Source organism: Bombina bombina, chromosome 6 (assembly GCF_027579735.1).
Source record: "Bombina bombina isolate aBomBom1 chromosome 6, aBomBom1.pri, whole genome shotgun sequence".
NCBI lineage: Eukaryota > Metazoa > Chordata > Amphibia > Anura > Bombinatoridae > Bombina > Bombina bombina.
The window spans coordinates 432,966,524-432,986,377 of NC_069504.1; the positions used below are offsets into that span (position 1 = coordinate 432,966,524).

Genomic DNA, 19,854 nt, shown 5'->3' on the forward strand with positions numbered 1-19,854 from the left:
CCTGTGAAATTAAAAAAAACTAAGTTTAATTTATATATAAAACTAACATTACTATTATACTAAAATTAAAATAACTACAAATTACATAAACTAAATTACACATTAAAAAAACCTAACACTACTAAAAAAAATCAAATCTACAATTACAAAAAATTAAAAATACTAAATTACAAAAAATAACAAACACTAAATTACGAAAAATAACAAACGGAATTATCAAAAATAAAAACAATTACACCTAATCTAATAGCCCTATAAAACTAAAAAAGCCCCCCAAAATAAAAAAAAACCTAGCCTACAATAAACTACCAATAGCCCTTTTGTAGGGCATTGCCCTAAAGAAATCAGCTCTTTTCCCTGTAAAAAAATACAAAGACCCCCCAACAGTAAAACCCACCACCCAACCAACCTCCCAAAATAAAAAAACTTTTAAAAAAAACTAACTCTAACAAAAACCTAAGCTACCCATTGCCCTGAAAGGGGCATTTGTATGGGCATTGCCCTTAAAAGGGCATTTAGCGCTTTTGCATTGCCCTGAAAAAGGCGTTAAGCTCTTAAGAAAGCCCAAACCCTAATCTAAAAAAAAAACACTAAAAAAAGTTAAAAAACCCTAACACTAACCCCCGACCATCAACTTACAGTTTCTGAAGTCTGGACATCCAGGCGGCGAGAAGTCTTCATCCAAGCGGCATCTTCATCCATACAGGCGGCATCTTCTATCTTCATCTCGGCGGCATGGAGCAGGTCCATCCTTCAAGACATCCGGCGCGGAGTGTCCTCTTCATACGGTCGCTGCCGTACACTGAATCTTCAATGCAAGGGAGCCTTTTCAAAATGGCGTCCCTTGCATTCCTATTAGCTGATACAGACGGTGACACACACAGTGTCACCGTCGGTAACGACCTGGCATCTGCTTTCATATGGAACCGGAGTACCAATCGCAGCCAATAGGATTTCAGTAGGTCTCATCCTATTGGCTGATTTGAATTTCAAAAATCAAGTCAGTCAATAGGAATGTAAGGGACGCCATTTTGAAACGGCTCCCTTGCATTGAAGATTCAGTGTATGGCGGCGACCGTGTGAAGAGGACGCTCCGTGCCCAATGTCTTGAAGGATGGACCTGCTCTGCACCGCCGGGATGAAAATAGAAGACGCCGCCTGGATAAAGATTGAAGATGCCGTCTGGATGAATGAAGACCTCGCCGCCTGGATGTCCGGACTTCAAAAACTGTAAGTGGATCGTTGGGGGTTAGTGTTTTTTTTTTTTTTAGATTACGGTTTGGGCTATCTTAAAAGAGCTAAATGCCCTTTTTAGGGCAATGAAAAATAGCTAAATGCCCTTTTAAGGGCAATGCCCATACAAATTCCATTTTCAGGGCAATGGATAGCTTAGGTTTTTGTTAGAGTTAGGTTTTACTGTTGGGGGGTCTTTGTATTTTTTTTACAAGGAAAAGAGCTGATTTCTTTAAGTCAATGCCCTACAAAAGGCCCTTTTAAGGGCTATTGGTAGTTTTTTGTAGCCTAGGGTTTTTTTAGTTGGGGGGGGGGGGCTTTTTTATTTTTATTGGGCTATTAGATTAGGTTCAATTGTTTTTATTTTGGATAATTTTGTTTATTTTTCATAATTTAGTGTTTGGTATTTTAGTGTTTTTTATTTTTGTAATTTAGTATTTTTTATTTTTTGTAATTGTAGATTTAATTTGTTTTAGTAGTGTTAGGTTTTTTTAATGTGTAATTTAGTTTATTTAATTTGTAGTTATTTTAATTTTATTATAATAATAATGTTAGTTTAATATACAGTTTAAACTTAGTTTGTTTAATTTCACAGGTAAGTTTTTATTTACAGTATTTTAAGATAGGGATATTGTCATTTTAATTTAAAGTTAGGGGGTTGCTAGGTTTAGGGGTTAATAGTTTCATTTAGTTTTTTGCGATGTGGGGGGCTGGCGGTTTAGGGGTTAATAGGTTTATTTAGTGTCGGTAATGTGGGAGGCCAGAGGTTTAGGGGTTAACTTTATTTAGCGGCGTCGATGTCGGGGAGCGGAGGAATAGGGGTTAATATCTTTATTATAGTGTGGGTGATGTTGGGGTGTGGGGGAATAGGGGTTAATAACTTTATTATAGTGGCGATGATGTCGGGGAGCAGTGGAATAAGGGTTAATAACGTTTATTAGTGGCGGCGATGTCGGGAGCGGCAGATTAGGGGTGAATAAGTCTTATTTAGTGTTTGTGATGCGGGAGGGCCTCGGTTTAGTGGTTAAAAGGTAGTTTATGGGTGTTAGTGTACTTTGTAACATTTTAGTTATGAGTTTTGTGAAACGGATTTGTTGCACAAAACTCATAACTACTGTTCTCAGATTGCGGAACGGATCGTGTCGGTATAGGCTGTAACGCAAGCATTTAAGCCTCACTGCCAACCTGTAATACCAGCGCTATAGAAAAACTTATTTTTTTTTAGTGCTGGACTGATGTTGTGTTACAGGCTAAAATGCTTGTGGTACAGCTATACCGACAAGACTCGTAATGGCTGCGTTCTGGTTTTACGCTGAAATGGCCATTTTTTCAGCGTTAAAACCGGAACGCAAAACTTGTGATCTAGGTGTGAATGAATAAGAGAACTTTTTCATGTAAAGAAAGTGTTAAAGGGACACTGTAAACATTATTTTTTAAATACATTATCTCTGAATTTCACTGTAGCAATTATCAACCTGCTCAAAAAAATATATTTTAAATGTTTGGAATAATATTTATTTATATGCAGTGCATTTTAATTTATATTTAAATGACATAAATAAACATTAACAAAATGGTATGATAATAAACTGCCGATCCGGAGCTGAATATGGCTGTAGATTGGTAGCTATGCACATATGCTACTGTTGATTGGTTCAGCAGCCATGTTCAGCTCTGGCCATTAATTATATCTTTGTTCAAGCAATAATGAAATAATGAAATGCTCGAGCAAAAAAGATTAATTTAATTTTGCTCCTTTATGTTCCTTTAAACACACCCATTTAGGTGTACAGAAAACAGTCAATCAGTACTATAACAAGGGCATTACCTTTTAGACACTCTGTAGTTGGCAACCGTTAGGACACCAGTTTTAGGGTCACGCACCGTGGCTCTTCGTAACTGAGTGAACAAAAAAATGTGGTTAAATAAATAAGTAGTTAAACCAGACATCACTTCTTTTAACACTACAAAGATCTGCATTTAATGGTTGTGACTGACTTCCACAGATAGAACATTTCAATGAAAAACATAAATTGCAGTGAGTATTAAGGTATGGCAGGGCTTGTATATATTTTATTCCTTTCAGCTGTACCGTAAAAGTATGCTATGCTGCATTTCATATGTGAGGAGAAATTCTATGTAATGATTTATTACTGTGTGCAAGTTAAAGAATATTAACAGGACGCCAAAGAAGTCACATGTTTTACTTTATATTTAGCTATTTTGGTTTTTAATGAGAAACTAATTAACTTGAAAAGCGTTAAAGGGACACTGAACCCAATTTTTTTTTCTTTTGTGATTCAGATAGAGCATGCAATTTTAAGCAACTTTCTAATTTACTCCTATTATCACATTTTCTTCATTCTCTTGGTATCTTTATTTGAAAAGCAAGAATGTAAGTTTAGATGCCGGTCCATTTTTGGTGAATAACCAGGGTTGTTCTTGCCGATTGGTAGATAAATTCACCCACCAATAAACAACTGCTATCCAGGGTCTGAACCAAAAATTAGCTGGCTCCTTAGCTTACATGCCTTCTTTTTCAAATAAAGATAGCAAGAGAACAAAAAAAATTGATAATAGGAGTAAATTAGAAAGTTGCTTAAAATTGCATGCTCTGTCTGAATCACGAAAGAAAATGTTTTTGTTCAGTGTCCCTTTAAGCCTGTAATCCATAGTTCTACATATGTTTTTTATCATGGTTCTCAGTTGTTATGGGGAATAAACAAATGCATTTCTATTTGGCAAATGTATAATTTTATGCTCCAAAGACAAGGAAATCCACATCAGTGATAAATGTGGCTTTCATTGTTAGTAACATCCTCTGTTCCTCCAACAGATCAGTCCACGTCAGTATCTTAGTCACTTCTACTGGCATTCTGTAACTTCACTGCATATGCAAAACATATTTTATGTGTATTACCCATCAAACACCATACAAAAATGTAAAATACAACAACAATGTGGACACAATTTGCATTATTTTTAATTCAAATTATCATATTACTTTAAATGTTAATACAATAAACAGTTTATAAAACAGCAACTCAAAGTATTAAAAAAATCGTACTTTTTGTTGTAAATAAGACCTTAAGTGTAAATCTGCTGGGTTATTTTCAGGTTAGCATCATATCAAAGGGGCAAGGTAATGAATATTAACCCCTTTGTTACCGTTTTGTTTTTAGCATACACTCGCCTAGATTTAGAGTTTTGTCTGTAAAAACCTGCGGGGCTAACGCTCCTTTTTTTCTTACCGCTCCCTTTAAACAACTATGGTATTACGAGTTTTCTGAATGGCTGCGTTAGCCTCAGAAAAGTGAGCGTTGAGCCAAATTTAGCTCCACTTCTACCCTCAATACCAGCGTTGCTTACGGTAGTGGTAAGCTGGAAAAACGTGCTTGTGCACGATTTCCCCATAGGAAACAATGGGGCAGTTTCGGCTGAAAAAAACACCTGCAAAAAAAGCAGCGTTCAGCTCCTAACGCAGCCCCATTGTTTCCTATGGGGAAACACTTTCTAAGTATACACCTAACACCCTAACATGAACCCCGAGTCTAAACACCCCTAACCTTACACTTATTAACCCCTAATCTGCCGCCCCCGCTATTGCTGACACCTGCATTATACTATTAACCCCTAATCTGCCGCTCCGGACACCGCCGCCACGTACATTATCCCTATGAACCCCTAATCTGCTGCCTCCAACATTGCCGACACCTATATTATATTTATTAACTCCTAATCTTCCGCCCCCAACGACGCCGCCACCTACCTACAATTATTAACCCCTAATCTGCCGCCCCCAAAGTCTAACCCTAACCCTAACACCCCCTAACTTAATTAAATTTAAATAAAACGAAATAAATTTACTATAATTAAATTATTCCTATTTAAAACTGAATACTTACCTATAATATAAAACCTAATATAGCTACAATATAACTATTAGCTCCATTGTAGCTATTTTAGGATTTATATTTATTTTACAGGCAACTTTGTATTTATTTTAACTAGGTACAATAGCTATTAAATAGTTAATAACTATTTAATAGCTACCTAGTTAAAATAATTACAAAATTAAATTAATTAAATAAATTAACTACAATTATCTAAACTAAAATACAATTAAATAAACTCAACTATAGTACAAAAACAAACAAACACTAAATTACAAAAAATAAAAAAATATTACAAGAATTTTAATCTAATTACACCTAATCTAAGCCCCCTAATAAAATAAAAAAGCCCCCCAAAATAATAAAATCCCCTACCCTATACTAAATTACAAAGTAATCAGCTCTTTTACCAGCCCTTAAAAGGGCTTTTTGCGGGGCATTGCCCCAAAATAATCAGCTCTTTTACCTGTAAAAAAAAAATACAATACCCCCCCCCAACATTACAACCCACCACCCACACACCCCTACTCTAAAACCCACCTGATCCCCCCCTTAAAAAAACCTAAAACTACCCCATTGAAGATCACCCTTTCTTGAGCCGTGTTCACCCAGCCGTGCACCACTGGTCATCCGATCCATCCAGAAGTCTTCATCCGATGGGGCAGAAGAGGACATCCGGACCGGGAGAAGGCTTCATCCAAGCGGCATCTTCTATCTTCATCCATCCGGCGTGGAGCGGGTTCATCTTCAAGACATCCGACGCGGAGCATCCTCTTCTGACGACGGCTAACACTGAATGACGGTTCCTTTAAATGACGTCATCCAAGATGGCGTCCCTTGAATTACGATTGGCTGATAGGATTCTATCAGCCAATCGGAATTAAGGTAGGAAAAATCCGATTAGTTGATTTAATCAGCCAATCGGATTGAAGTTCAATCCGATTGGCTGATTGGATCAGCCATTAGAATGCGAGGTAAATTCTATTGGTTGATTGAACTTCAATCCGATTGGCTGATTAAATCAACCAATCAGATTTTTCCTACCTTAATTCCGATTGGCTGATAGAATCCTATCAGCCAATCTGAATTTGAGGGACGCCATCTTGGATGACGTCATTTAAAGGAACCTTCATTCAGTCGTCGGCCGTGGAAAGAAGAGGATGCTCCGCGTCGGATGTCTTGAAGATGGACCCGCTCCGTGCCGGATGGATGAAGATAGAAGATGCCGCTTGGATGAAGCTTGGATGAAGCCTTCTCCCGGTCCGGATGTCCTCTTCTGCCCCATTGGATGAAGACTTCTGGACGGATCGGATGACCAGTGGTGCCCAGCTGGATGAACACGGCTCAAGGTAGGGTGATCTTCAATGGGGTAGTGTTAGGTTTATTTAAGGGGGGGATCGGGTGGGTTTTAGAGTAGGGGTGTGTGGGTGGTGGGTTGTAATGTTGGGGGGGTCTTGTATTTTTTAAGGGCTGGTAAAAGAGTATAGGGTAGGGAATTTTATTATTTTGGGGGGCTTTTTTATTTTATTAGGGGGCTTAGATTAGCTGTAATTAGATTAAAATTCTTGTAATATTTTTTTATTTTTTGTAATTTAGTGTTTGTTTGTTTTTTGTACTATAGTTTAGTTTATTTATTTTAGTTTAGATAATTGTAGTTAATTTATTTAATTAATTTATTGATAGTGTAGTGTTAGGTGTATTTGTAACTTAGGTTAGGATTTATTTTACAGGTAATTTTGTAATTATTTTCACTAGGTAGCTATTAAATAGTTATTAACTATTTAATAGCCATTCTACCTAGTTAAAATAAATACAAAGTTGCCTGTAAAATAAATATAAATCCTAAAATAGCTACAATGTAACTATTAGTTATATTGTAGCTATCATATGGTTTATTTTATAGGTAAGTATTTAGTTTTAAATAGGATTAATTTATTTAATTATAGTAATTTTAGTTTGTTTTATTTAAATTATATTTAAGTTAGGGGGGTGTTAGGGTTAGGGTTAGACTTAGGTTTAGGGGTTAATAACTTTATTATAGTAGCGGCGACGTTGGGGGCGGGAGATTAGGGGTTAATAATTGTAGGTAGGGGGTGACGATGTTAGGGAGGGCAGATTAGGGGTTAATAAAATTTATTATAGTGTTTGCGAGGCGGGAGTGTGGCGGTTTAGGGGTTAATACAGTTATTATAGTGGTGGCAATGTCCGATCGGCAGATTAGGGGTTAATAATTGTAGTTAGGTGGCGGCGACGTTGGGGGGGGCAGATTAGGGGTTAATAAATATAATATAGGTGTCGGCGATGTTAGCGACAGCAGATTAGGGGTTCATAGCTATAATGTAGGTGGCAGCGGTGTCCGGTCAGCAGATTAGGGGTTAAATAATTTTATTTTAGTGTTTGTGATGTGGGGGGCCTCGGTTTAGGGGTAGTTTATGGGTGTTAGTGTACTTTGTAGCACTTTAGTTAAGAGTTTTATGTTCCGGCGTTAGCCCATAAAACTCTTAACTACTGACTTTTTTATGTGGTAGGAGTCTTGGAGGTAGAGGCTGTACCGCTCACTTCTTCCAAGACTTGTAATACCGGCGTTAGGCAAATCCCATTAAACAGATAGGATACGCAATTGACGTAAGGGGATTTGCGGTAGCCAAAAGTCGTGGAAGAAAGGTGAGTGGTACACCTGTACCTCCCTAAATCATAATACCAGCGGACGTTAAAAAGCAGCGTTAGGACCCCTTAACGCTGCTTTTTAAGGCTAATGGAGAACTCTAAATCTAGGTGAAAGAGCTTTCAGTGGATGACAGTTTAAACAAGCTATGTATTCTTTCTGTAATTCTCTAACTGGTAAAAAAAAAAAAATTCAAAATGTGTTCATTAGCATCCCTTGATTCAGATAAGACCAAACAAGTACTCTATATAGTTTGTATTATTTTTGGTAATTGCAAGGTCTTTATCTGCATATGCAATGGGGTAACTCTCATTTGATATATCAGAACTGCCTAAATTTTCAAAATTGACCCCCAAAAATATACATATTTTTAAACTAGAGAACCAAACATATTGATCTAGGCACATTTCGGTATATATTTCATGCCACCATCCCAAACAGCTCTCTTAGGTAATGGCAGCTAGTCTCCCAATATGTGGCTAAGGGTTTTTGTTGTTGTTATTGAATTATTTATTTATTTTCTGTATTGTATATATCCCTCCTCACCATCCCACCTCCCTAATCCCCCATCCTAATGCACAGCCATCTTTGTTACTGGCAGTATGCCAGTGTGCAGTTTGGGGGGGAGGAGTTTGTGTGGTTTTATTTTCTGTAGTATAGGGATCACCCACCCCTCCAGGTGAAAGTGATGTAGAAACCCACCACACCCTCTAAATTTCCCTTTTCTGTAGTATAGGGACCCATCATCCCCTCTTTAAGAGAATTTGGAGGCTGGAACTCATCTTTATTTTCTCATATGTGATTTGGAAGTAGCTGACCTAGGGTTCTGTGCCCTATACATAGTGCTGTTTTCTAGCAATTTGATTGTTTGTATCAATATCTGTGTCGGTGAGCTGCCTTCATTTGGTAATGGACCACAAACTGTGCTCCATTACCTTCTGCCCCAGAGGTCTATGGGGAACTGTGTATTCCCTGTAAATATATATGTACAGTATATGCTTACATACTTATATATGTATATATACCCATATTTACCCAAAAATATATATTTACAATCTACTGCCCATTGCTGCACGACTTACGACTTTCGCCGCACTTATGTTCTGTGCCGTGTATGACGGCACCAGAACGAGGCTCCCATTAGAACCTATGAAAGCCCGCTCTCATAAGTGCAAAGCATCCAAGCAATGCGAACGTAAGGTTGCATTCACATTGTGGGTCAAATCTAATATCTGTGCTATTTATGCTTCAATAAAAAAGACTTGTTATTAACCTTATGGTGTTGTGGAATATTGAACTCTTCAAATCTAATACCAGCGCACAATTGAGAAAACTAAATTTTGTGCTCCACTCGTAATCTGGCCCAAAATGTTTAATTATGTATAGTAAAAAAAACTTTGCACTATCCATTTGTTATTTATTTTGCCATTTTTTCTGTAACTTCATGCTAAAAATGTTTTTTACACTTCTAAAAGAATCAGAAAACCTATCTCAGACTTTATAAGCCTAATGCTGTTAGATTCTACACAGTGATTGTTTGGTCATTTTAGAATCTCATTTATATATGTCCTTAAAGGGATATGTACTGTAAAATTAATTTCCATTCAATGTGTTTCCAAAGACATAGTATACAGCAGCACAGTATTAAAGGGACATGAAACCCATGATTTAGATAGAGCATACAATTTTAAACAGTTGTATTTCTATTATCAGATTTGCTTCATTCTCTTTGTTTCATTCTCTTAGTTGAAAGAGCAGCAATACACTTAAAGGCGCTAACAGAACACATTATGTAAGCCAATAACAAGATACATACAGTATATGTGCAGCCACCAATCAGCAGATATCTTCCAGTCTCCTCAGCCTACCTAAGTATGCCTTTCAACATAGGATAACAAAACTGCATATTCTATCTGAATCGTGAAAGCTTAATGTTAAAGGGGCATGAAACCCAAAACATTTTCTTTCATGATTTAGGTAGAACATACAACTTTAAACAACTTTCCAGTTTACTTCTATTATCAAATGTGCTTCATTCTCTTGGCATTATTTGTTGAAGGAGCATCAATGCACTACTGGTTTCTAACTGAACACATGGGTGAGCCAATAACAACCGGTATATATATATATATATATATATATATATATATATATATATATATATATATATATATGTAGCCACCAATCAGCAGCTAGAACCTAGGTTCTTTGCAGCTCCTGAGCTTTCCTAGAGAAACCTTTCAGCAAAGAAAACAAGAGAAGGAATCAAATTAAATAATATAAATAAATTGAAAAGTTGTTTAAAATTGTATGCTTTGTCTAAATCATGAATGTTTAATTATGACTTTACTGTCCCTTAAACATTACTGTTGCTTTAAATGTATTGCAACTGAAATAGCTGGTTTTTGCACATTGAAACCACCGCCTACAATGAAAATGCCAGTACTTAAGTGTTAACTTTTTCTAGAGAGATAGCTTCCAGCAAGCTCAGCCCATTTGAATTGAACTCAGCAGAGGAGATCCTTTAAAAGTGTGTTAAAAAAACAATGCAGATTGACAACAAAATGCAAGTTTCAATGCTACATTTTCAAATGTTTTACTACTAGAATTACTTAAAGGGACACTTAGGTCAAAATAAACTTTTATGATTCAGAAAGAGGATGCAGTTTTAAGACACTTTAAACTTCCGTTATCAAATTTTGCACAGTCTTTTTATATATACACACATTCTGGGGAACAAGATCCTATTGAGCATGTGCAAAAGCTCACAGGGTATACCATTAGTAGTCTGTGATTGGCTGATAATCTGTCACATGATACAGGGGGCCGGAAAATGGGAGGAAAAATAAATTTGCCAGAAAAAAACAAATCTACTGCTTATTTGACTTTCAGAGTAGGTGTTCTTGCATTGTATTTTTAATATGCATTTGTTAATTATGTAATTCAACTGCATTTAGTGGTCCTTTAATACAATAAGGAAGGTAAAATTACACACTCTCCAGCTTGTTCTAATTCAGAGTAAATATATGTTCAAATAAACAGGACTGGACAAGTTTTAAAAAACAAATACAAAAAGAAAGGGATAGACTGTGTTTAAAACACTTACTTTTGGTTTAGCAAGTTCCTTTATCTTCTCAATTTCTTCATCTGATAAGACATCAAGATATCTAACAATATGAGGAGTATCCCACTCATCTTCTTCCTTAATTGGACCTAAGACTAGAAGAGGATGTTTATTTCCATCGTGATACCGACAGAAAAGCCGTTTCTGCCTTCTGGGGTTCTATAAAAAAATAATTAAAAAAATGAATACAGATATATGAAGACCACAGCTCATGGCTTTAACATCTTTAAATAAATACTGATCTATTAAAAAAACTAAAAGCAAGGTGTATACTTTTTGATGTACACTGATAACCAGAAATGCCTTTTAGAAGTCTAAAGGGACCAGTAACCCATCCTTCCAGTTGAAATATACTAAGTATAGCCAAGTAATAACTTATCTGGAGAAATAGTTATTTGGGATCAAACCCCTTTATTCTTTTCTAAGGCACAAGAACAAATTAAAAGTTTGTGCAAATGTGAAGATAAGATAATTTCAAAATGATTCCACGTGCCTATACTGACCTAGATTACAAGTGGAGCGTAACAGATAATGCTTTCTTCCGTGTACTAATGAAATCGGTGAATGCACATGACTACGATATATATATATATATATATATATATATATATATATATATATATATATATATTTTTTTTGTTTTTTTAAATACAATTTTCTGAGCAAAGAACAATGATATTTAAACTATTTTGGATTAGCACTCAAGCAGGGTTTGTAGTCCGTCCCACAGAAGTCTGTGAGGAGAGGGAGTTACCGCCGCAATGCTATCAGACCGTGCATGAGGCTTTCACTCAAGTGATATTTTTACTTTAAGCTTGTAATAAAAGCTCAAGAATAAGAGTGATATTGATTTAACTTGATTGGTGTTAGGGCTCAATAGCACTACAACTTTTGCACCCAACTTGTAATCTAGGCCACTATGGATAATGCATATACATTGGCATTAATTTCTCTTGTTCTACACTTGTTATATCATGAACAATGCACATACTGGTTTAAACTGATATCTCACTATAATATTACTAATGTATATACTACAAATTACATATCCCATGCTGTTACCTAACTATATCCAAATAATGCATATTTTATAGTGCTAATTATCAAGTGTTATGCTGTTTCCTGGCTAAAACTAAATAATTCATATATTACAAAACTAATTTTAAAGGGATATGAAACCCCCAAAAAATATTTAATTGTATGGATAGAGCATTTAATTTAAACTTTTTTATTTATTTATATTATCAATTTTTCTTCATTCTCTTGGTATCTGTTGAATAGCAGGGTCGTAAGCTTAGGTGTCTGACAATTTCTTGTGCACTATATGACAGTAGTTTTGCAAGAGCACTAGATAGCAACATTATATCCTGCTATGTAGTGCTCCCGATGCCTACCTACGTATCTCTTCAACACAGAATGTCATGGAAACGGAGCAAATTTGATAATGGAAGTAAATTGGAAACTTTTTTAAAATGGTATGCTCTGTCTGAGTCACAAAAGAAAATGTTTGGGTTTCATGTCCCTTTAAAGGGACAGTCTACTCCAAAATGTTTCATTTTTTTATAAGATAGAGAATGCTTTTACTACTCATTTCCAGCTTTATTATATTGAAATACTTTATAGCCTTTAAACCTCTACATTTCTGCCTGCAGACCACCTCTTATTTAATTGCATGTGTATTGCTTTTCACAGCAAGACACTGCTAGTTCATGTGTACCATGTAGATAAAACTGTGCAGTTATTCATGAGTCAGCACTAATTGTCTAAAATGCAAATCTGTAAATAGCACTGAGATAAGGGTACAGTCTGCTGAAGCTTAGATACAAGGTAATCACATAGATAAAAATATATTAATATAACAGTGTTGGTTATGCAAAACTGGAGAATAGGTAATAAAGGGATTATCTATCTTTTTAAACAATAACAATTATTGGGTAGACTGTCCCTTTAAGGTTAACAATGTTACCTGTCTATACCATGCATTATACATATGCTTTAGTACCGATTTATAGGATTTAATATCAGTCAGCAATAATGCATGTACTATATTGCTAATTCCTATTCGCTAATTTGAGCATTTAATAACACAATTGGAAAGACTGACTTACACACCACCAACACAAAAGTGCTTTGCATCTGTAAAAATAAGAAACTATATATGAATATGTGATCAACATTGTAGTACCAGTTTTATGATTTATCAGCATGGTCCGTAATATTATCACTCTGAATATTCTCTCTAGCTTTTAAAACCTCATGTCTAGCAAAATAATCTTCAATATCTAAGTGAGTTTGCTAAACAATATAAAGTTATTATATGCTCCCATTTTATTCCATATTACTACAACATTATTGCTTTCTCGTGTATAAATACCTTATGCCATTTTCTAATCCCCATTGAAATTCCAAACAGGTGGCATAAAAGGCAGTTTAAAGGAAACATTAAACCTACCATTCATTTCTTTCTTGATTCAGATAAAACATTCAATTTAAACAATTTTCCAATTTACTATTATCAAATTTGTTTCATTCCATTGATATCATTTACCTGAAGCAGCAGCAGTGCACTGTGGGGAACTAATGACAAGAAGCATTCATGTGCAGCCACCCACCAATCAGAAGCTAGCTCCCCGAAGTGCATTGCTGTTCCAGAGCCTACCTAAGTCTGCTTTACAACAAAGGATACAAAGAAAACAAGGCACATTAGATAATAGTAAATAAAATAAATAAATTGGAAAGTTGTTTAAAATCGCATGATCTATTTAAATCATGAAAGTTTAAGTATGTTTTTACTGTCCTTTTAATTTCACTAGAAACGAGTTTTGCAGGGTATAAATTACCATGTTCACTCCCTCCCCGCGACACAGCGCTTCATAGGTATCGCGCTCAGGCAGGTAATCCAGGGGTCTGCTGTAAATCCCGTCTTTTGTTGTTGGAGCCTCAGTGGTGGACGTCTTATTTAGCTTCTTTTCTGAAGTCTCTTTTTCCAATAATTTCTCAAAATATCTCAAGTTATTTCCAGCTCGTTCATGACTAGAATCTATAATGGAAGAAATATAAATGAAGTGAATTGAAATGTTAATAAAAGAAATAAAATTGTGATTACAAATAGAATAAAAGCCCTACAAAACAACAACTGATAAATGTCACAGTAGAATGCAGCGCAGTGGTCTTTAGTAAAATTTATCTTATCTAGGTTATTGGATTTTTCTTTTTCTAAAAATATTAAAAACATACTTATAATCTGAATCCATTTACCGACTTAATGTTATAAATTACTTAAGCAGAACATTAAAGAATAAAAAAAAGTATTAAAGTATACATATGGGGGCCATAGATTGATATTTTAAAATTCTTAAAGGGACATTATACACTAGATTTTTTTTTTGCATAAATGTTTTGTAGATGACACATTTATATAGCCCATCTGGTACTGTTTTTGTAAAACTGTATAGTTTTGCTTATTTTTAAATAACATTGTGCTGATTTTCAGACTCCTAACCAAGCCCCAAAGATTTAGATGTAACCCACTGGACTGGTTTTCAAACCTGTCCTTAGCCCTCCCTAACAGGCCACATTTTGAGGATATCTGAACTCGAGCACAGGTGAAACAATCAGCTGATTAATAAACATGTGTTTTATACCTGCTCTCATCCAGGGTAATCCAGAAAACCTGGACTGTTTGGGAGGGCTGAGGACAAGTTTGAAAACCAGTGATGTATACAGACTTCAGACTGCTTCTGTTTGTATAATGGGTCTTTTCATATGCAGGGGAGCGGGTAGGGGGAGAGGTTCTGCTCTCAGCCTCTTTCACTGGGTGTCTCAGGCTAATCTCATCTCTCAACAGTGCTAAATTGGGAGCTTCTAAGTAAGTTTTTCTAAGGTTTTATACTGAATTTTTATATCAGTATCTGTGCATATTCTTCTTTATAGTAGTGTCTATTACATGCAGTTATATGAAAATTTGTCGTATACTGCCCCTTTAAAATGGTGGTAAATCCAAGCATATGAAAAAAACTAGGATTTACCATCACTAAAACTAAACATTAGTTTATAGCATCACTTACTAAATAAATGGTGTTAAACTCACCCTATCTGTGCAGCAAGTAGATCGCTAAAATCAGCGCCTTGGGCAAAAAGTGACATTTCTAACTCTAAACCACATAGCCATGCTAGGATGTCAGATAACTTGCATGGCTTTTGGTTTGGAGGTGGAAACGTCACCTCATTGAAGAAGAGCGCTGTGCTTTGGGCGGTCGGAGGCGAGTTAGCAATATACTTGAGGCACATAAGGGGGTCGATTTATCAAGGGCCGAACAGCCCCTGATGCTCCTGTTTCCGCGCAAGCCCGCTGCTCCTTAACTGGTCTACTGCCTCTGAGGCTGCGGACATCAATCTGCCCGATCCCATACGATCGGGCTGATTGACACCCCCTGCTAGCGGACGCAAATCTGCAGGGGGTGGCATTCACTAGGTAAAAAGAGTAAAGGGTTGTGTGTATGCGCTCAACAGCTACGGGGAAAAAAGGTGGCAGTAGTGTAGTTTTCCTTATAAATAAGTGTATTAGGGATATGTAATACAGAGCTAATAGATTGGAATCGAAGTATTCTTATATAGACGTATCATAAAGTGTGGCTATTCGTCTAAGAATTAATCCAGTAATAAAAACAGATTTAGCAAGCATAAAATTTATTTAAGAAAACAGATTTAGCAAGCATAAAATTTATTTAAGAAAACAGATTTAGCAAGCATAAAATTTATTTAAGAATTAATCCAGTTATAAAAACAGATGTAGCAAGCATGTGGCATTCACTAGAACTGCTTGTGCAATGTTAAATGCTGACAGCATATGCTACAGCGTATTATGTCCGCCAGACAATGATAATTCAGCTCCATAGGGTGAGTTTAACACCGTTTTTTTACTAAATGATGACTGAAACTAATGTTTATTTTTAGTGATGGTAAATCCTAGCGTTTCTTATACGCTTGGATTTACCATCACTTTAAGGGCCGCATATAAATTTCTGGCTAGATTTAAGTAAGGCTATAGAGTACCCTCTATCTATTGTTCTCCACTACAGAGGGCTTTTTTGAGTTTTGGCCACGTTGTTTGCCCAAACACAAGAAGTCCCGAAAGCACACATTTTTATTTCCGCTTTGTCATGGGGCCAAAAAAACTATGGCACACATTCTTAGGTTTTTGTTTGTTTGTTTTTTCCCCCAAGGGGTTTAAAAAAAGTGCAGGGGCAGCATTTGGGCCATGGACCCAAAGTTGGTTATGGTGTGTTATTAAAAAGGTACAACAAATGATCAACATAATAAAAACTATAATTTTTTAATATATTTTAAAAGGCTTTGCAATTTTAGAGACGTCCACAAATATAACTCTTGAAAAGCCTCCTGAGTATGTTTATTTTATGTCCTTTGTTTTGGACAATTAGGGCCAGATATTTAAATATGTACATAATGAATAAACACTTTGGGCTACATTATAAGTGGACCGCTAAATTATTGCGCTTTTGCAAACGGGCAAATGTGCCTGTTTGCGGGAGCACAATAATTAACCAGTCATTTTGCTTATAGGGTTATCATCAATTTTATTTAGGATGTTATTTTCAGATGTGGTAGGTGTATTTATGTTTTCTTGTGGACTATAGTCCATTGTGTCTCTAGTCATTTTTTTATTTTTTATTTCTATAGAGTCTTTTTTTATTTCCTTTAGATTATTTATAATACCTAGTTGTATATCTTTATAATCCTCATCATTGCTCCAGGGAGCTAAGTCATTACTAAATTGTTCAATTTTTTCACTAAAATCTCGTAGGGTCATATTCCTAGACTTAATGATAAATAAAAGACCCCTACTCTTTATCTGAGACTATCTATCAGTATTACCTATTAAAGTTACACAATATTAACAGACACATAGGGGCATATTTATCAAGCTCCATATGGAGCTTGATGCCCCTTGTTATGAAACAGCGGTCTAAAGATCGCTGCTCCTTAACTTTTCCGTCTGCTCTGAGGCCGCGGACAGAAATCAACCCGATCGAACATGATCGGGTTGATTGACACCCCCTGCTAGCGAATCTGCAGGGGGCGGCATTGCACCAGCAGTTCACAAGAACTGCTGGTGCAATGATAAATGCTGACAGCGTATGCTGTCGGCATTTATCGATGTGTGGCCGACATGATACGCTACTTCGTATCATGTCCGCTCGCACATTGATAAATATGCCCCATAGTGTTACGTGACTGAGTGCTATAAGTGTATTCTCTAGCAAGGGGTTCTTCAACCTCTATTTTTTTCAAATTTCAATTCAATACACAGCACCAATACTCTGAATAACTCAATCTCAACACAGGAGAATAGTTATAAATAAGAGTTATGTAGAGTCTTTGTACATTACAAGTAGTGTCATTGGTTTCCTCTTTTCTGAATAAATATGTAGAAATATGTATTTATAAATAAATAGAACATATTCTGCTATGTGCAGAACATTGGAATCTAAAATATTCATATTTTCATGTCAAGTTAGCGCACTTGAGAGTATGCAATCAGGTTTGCGAGTGAGTATTTTTTTTTCCACTTTTTTTTTTTTTTCTCCATTTACTTCTATGGGGGAATATGTTAATGCAGGTGTGATACTCTAACTTCGGCAAAAACATTTTACTTTCAACTTGAAACTGCAATCTGGTTTCACCTGAGGAAGGGGAGGAGCCCTGAAATGAGTAGTAAGGATTACAGATCTGGCCGCGCAAGTAGTCTTTTTGTCTCGCCACTTAATCACTTTTTACATCTCTTTTGTATTGACTGTTTAAACGTAGTGCTGTGGCTCTGCTTTTATTATATCTTCTATATATATGCATATACCTTATGATATTTTGCTATATTGAATTGTTTTATAAATAAATGTATATAATATTTTACCTATATTCACTGGCACTTATCTATCTTCTATATAATAATATAATGGCATGTATTGGTACAAGCGTCCATATTTCTTAAATTCATGGAAGGCATAGAGAGGCAGTTTTATCCTGTATGTTTTGTTTGCCTCCTATGAGATAAGATTAGGAACCAACTATTCTGACAAAACAACCCCATTTTTTTCCCAACAAAATCAACTTAAAATTGTAAGAATCAGAAAAAATTTTGTTATCAAGTCTAATGCTTCATGTACCTCATAATGCATCAGAACAAACATCTATAGTTTAAACATCCTTGCATACATGAATTTTCTATGTTGCATCTTAAAGGGATGAAAAGGTCAACATTTAAATGTGCATGGGTGCGTTTAAATTGTGAATAGAAGCATTTTTGCAATACACTTCCATTAGCAAAAATGCTTCTAGGAAAACGTATTACTGGTTTTCAATGTCACATATATGCTGTGAGGGCCGTGCATCAGTATTTAAACACTGCACATTCTCACGGAGTCAGAAATGACTTGTATGACACAAATGAAGTCTTCATAGACACAAAACACATCATCACCAGCTCTCTGAGCTTGAATAATGGTGCACAGGCCCTCACAGCATATGTGCATATGCCACTGAAAAATACAGTAATACATTTTTACTAGAAGCATTGTTGGTAATGAAAGTATATTGCAAAAATGCTTCTATTTAAAATTGAAATGCATCTATGCACATTTTAGTTTTGACATTTATATCCCTTTAAATGTAGAGGTCATGTTAATTTGTCAAAACAGCTTGCTTGTTAGGGTATCTTTCTTATACAAGCTGATGTTCCAAAAAAACTGAAAACTCAAATCGACCCAAAAATCATTCCTCACACATGTTTAATTGTGTTGTAGTCGACTGTTGCCTAGGTACTTAGTAAATATATGAATAACATCTGGAGGAAATGTTCTTACCTAGAACTAGTAACCTTCTGGTGAGTTCAACGGCTCTTTGAAGGTCCCCAAGCTGAAAAACTGTGTAACTGAGATAGTCTAGAACCTCTACTTTACTAATAGCAGCTTCCTCGCCTTCATCCAACTGTTTCAGAGCTTGCTGCATCCATAGTACAGTGTGGTAATAATCACTTTCATGGTAGGCAATTTTTCCCATGCCAAAGCAGTCATCCGCTGACAATGATGAGATGTAGTCAGTTCCTGTATGTGTTGGGGGAAAAAAGGAAATTAAAAGTATGTAAATAAAGAAATACAAATAGTAGCAACATTTGTTTCCAGTTCTTCTACATGCTACAACCTAACATTAATATAAACAGATTACACAGTTTGGAATATTATTATTCAACTTTGCATACAACAGGAAAAAAAACTAATTAAATGAACAAGTAAGAATGAAGCCAAAAAAATATGTATTATTTACTAATAAAATACACACTAACCTGGCAGTTTTCCTTTGGATATGATGTCGGGATCAAGCCTATAAGTGTCCTGCAGACGCATTAAAGCCTTGGCTGCTCCGGTTTCATCTTCTGCACTTGGAAAGAATTCTCTCTGAAACGTGAGGTTTGCAATAAAGCCTATAAAGAAGACAAATCCTATATGTGTGAGTGTCTTGTTCTAATTAATGGGAACTTCTTTGTACAAGGAGACATTCTTAAAGGGACATTAAAGTCAATATATATATATATATATACACACACACACACACACACACACAAAAATAGTCCAAAAGAGAGAACTCGCCGTGAATCAAAGTGAATCTTTTAATCCAGTAAGTAAATGTTTTCTGGGAGTGTCTGATGGGAGTGTCTAATGATCGGGTCACTCCCACGAAAACGTTTACATACTGGATTAAAAGATTCACTTTGATTCGCGGCGAGTGCTCTCTTTGGACTATTTTTTGTGTATATTTTGGGATGCACCCCGACGACTATTTAGCATAGTGAGTGCTGGACTTTTTGTATTATATATATACACACACATATAACACATATCACTAAATAATCTCTGTACTGCCAA

The 19,854-nt window shown here is 35.8% G+C and overlaps 1 protein-coding gene across 3 annotated transcripts in view; it reads right to left on the minus strand.

The window, feature by feature from the left end:
- P4HA2 (prolyl 4-hydroxylase subunit alpha 2) overlaps nucleotides 1–19,854 on the minus strand; it is a 156,220-nt gene that overhangs the window by 83,963 nt on the left and 52,403 nt on the right. For all 3 annotated transcript variants that reach the window (XM_053717188.1, XM_053717186.1, XM_053717187.1), the window contains exons 5-9: nucleotides 19,275–19,412; nucleotides 18,796–19,035; nucleotides 13,756–13,955; nucleotides 10,898–11,074; nucleotides 3,062–3,132 (exon numbers count right to left, since the gene is read on the minus strand). In XM_053717188.1, coding sequence (XP_053573163.1) covers nucleotides 3,062–3,132; nucleotides 10,898–11,074; nucleotides 13,756–13,955; nucleotides 18,796–19,035; nucleotides 19,275–19,412 — 826 coding nt within the window. The remainder of the gene's footprint in view (nucleotides 1–3,061; nucleotides 3,133–10,897; nucleotides 11,075–13,755; nucleotides 13,956–18,795; nucleotides 19,036–19,274; nucleotides 19,413–19,854) is intronic.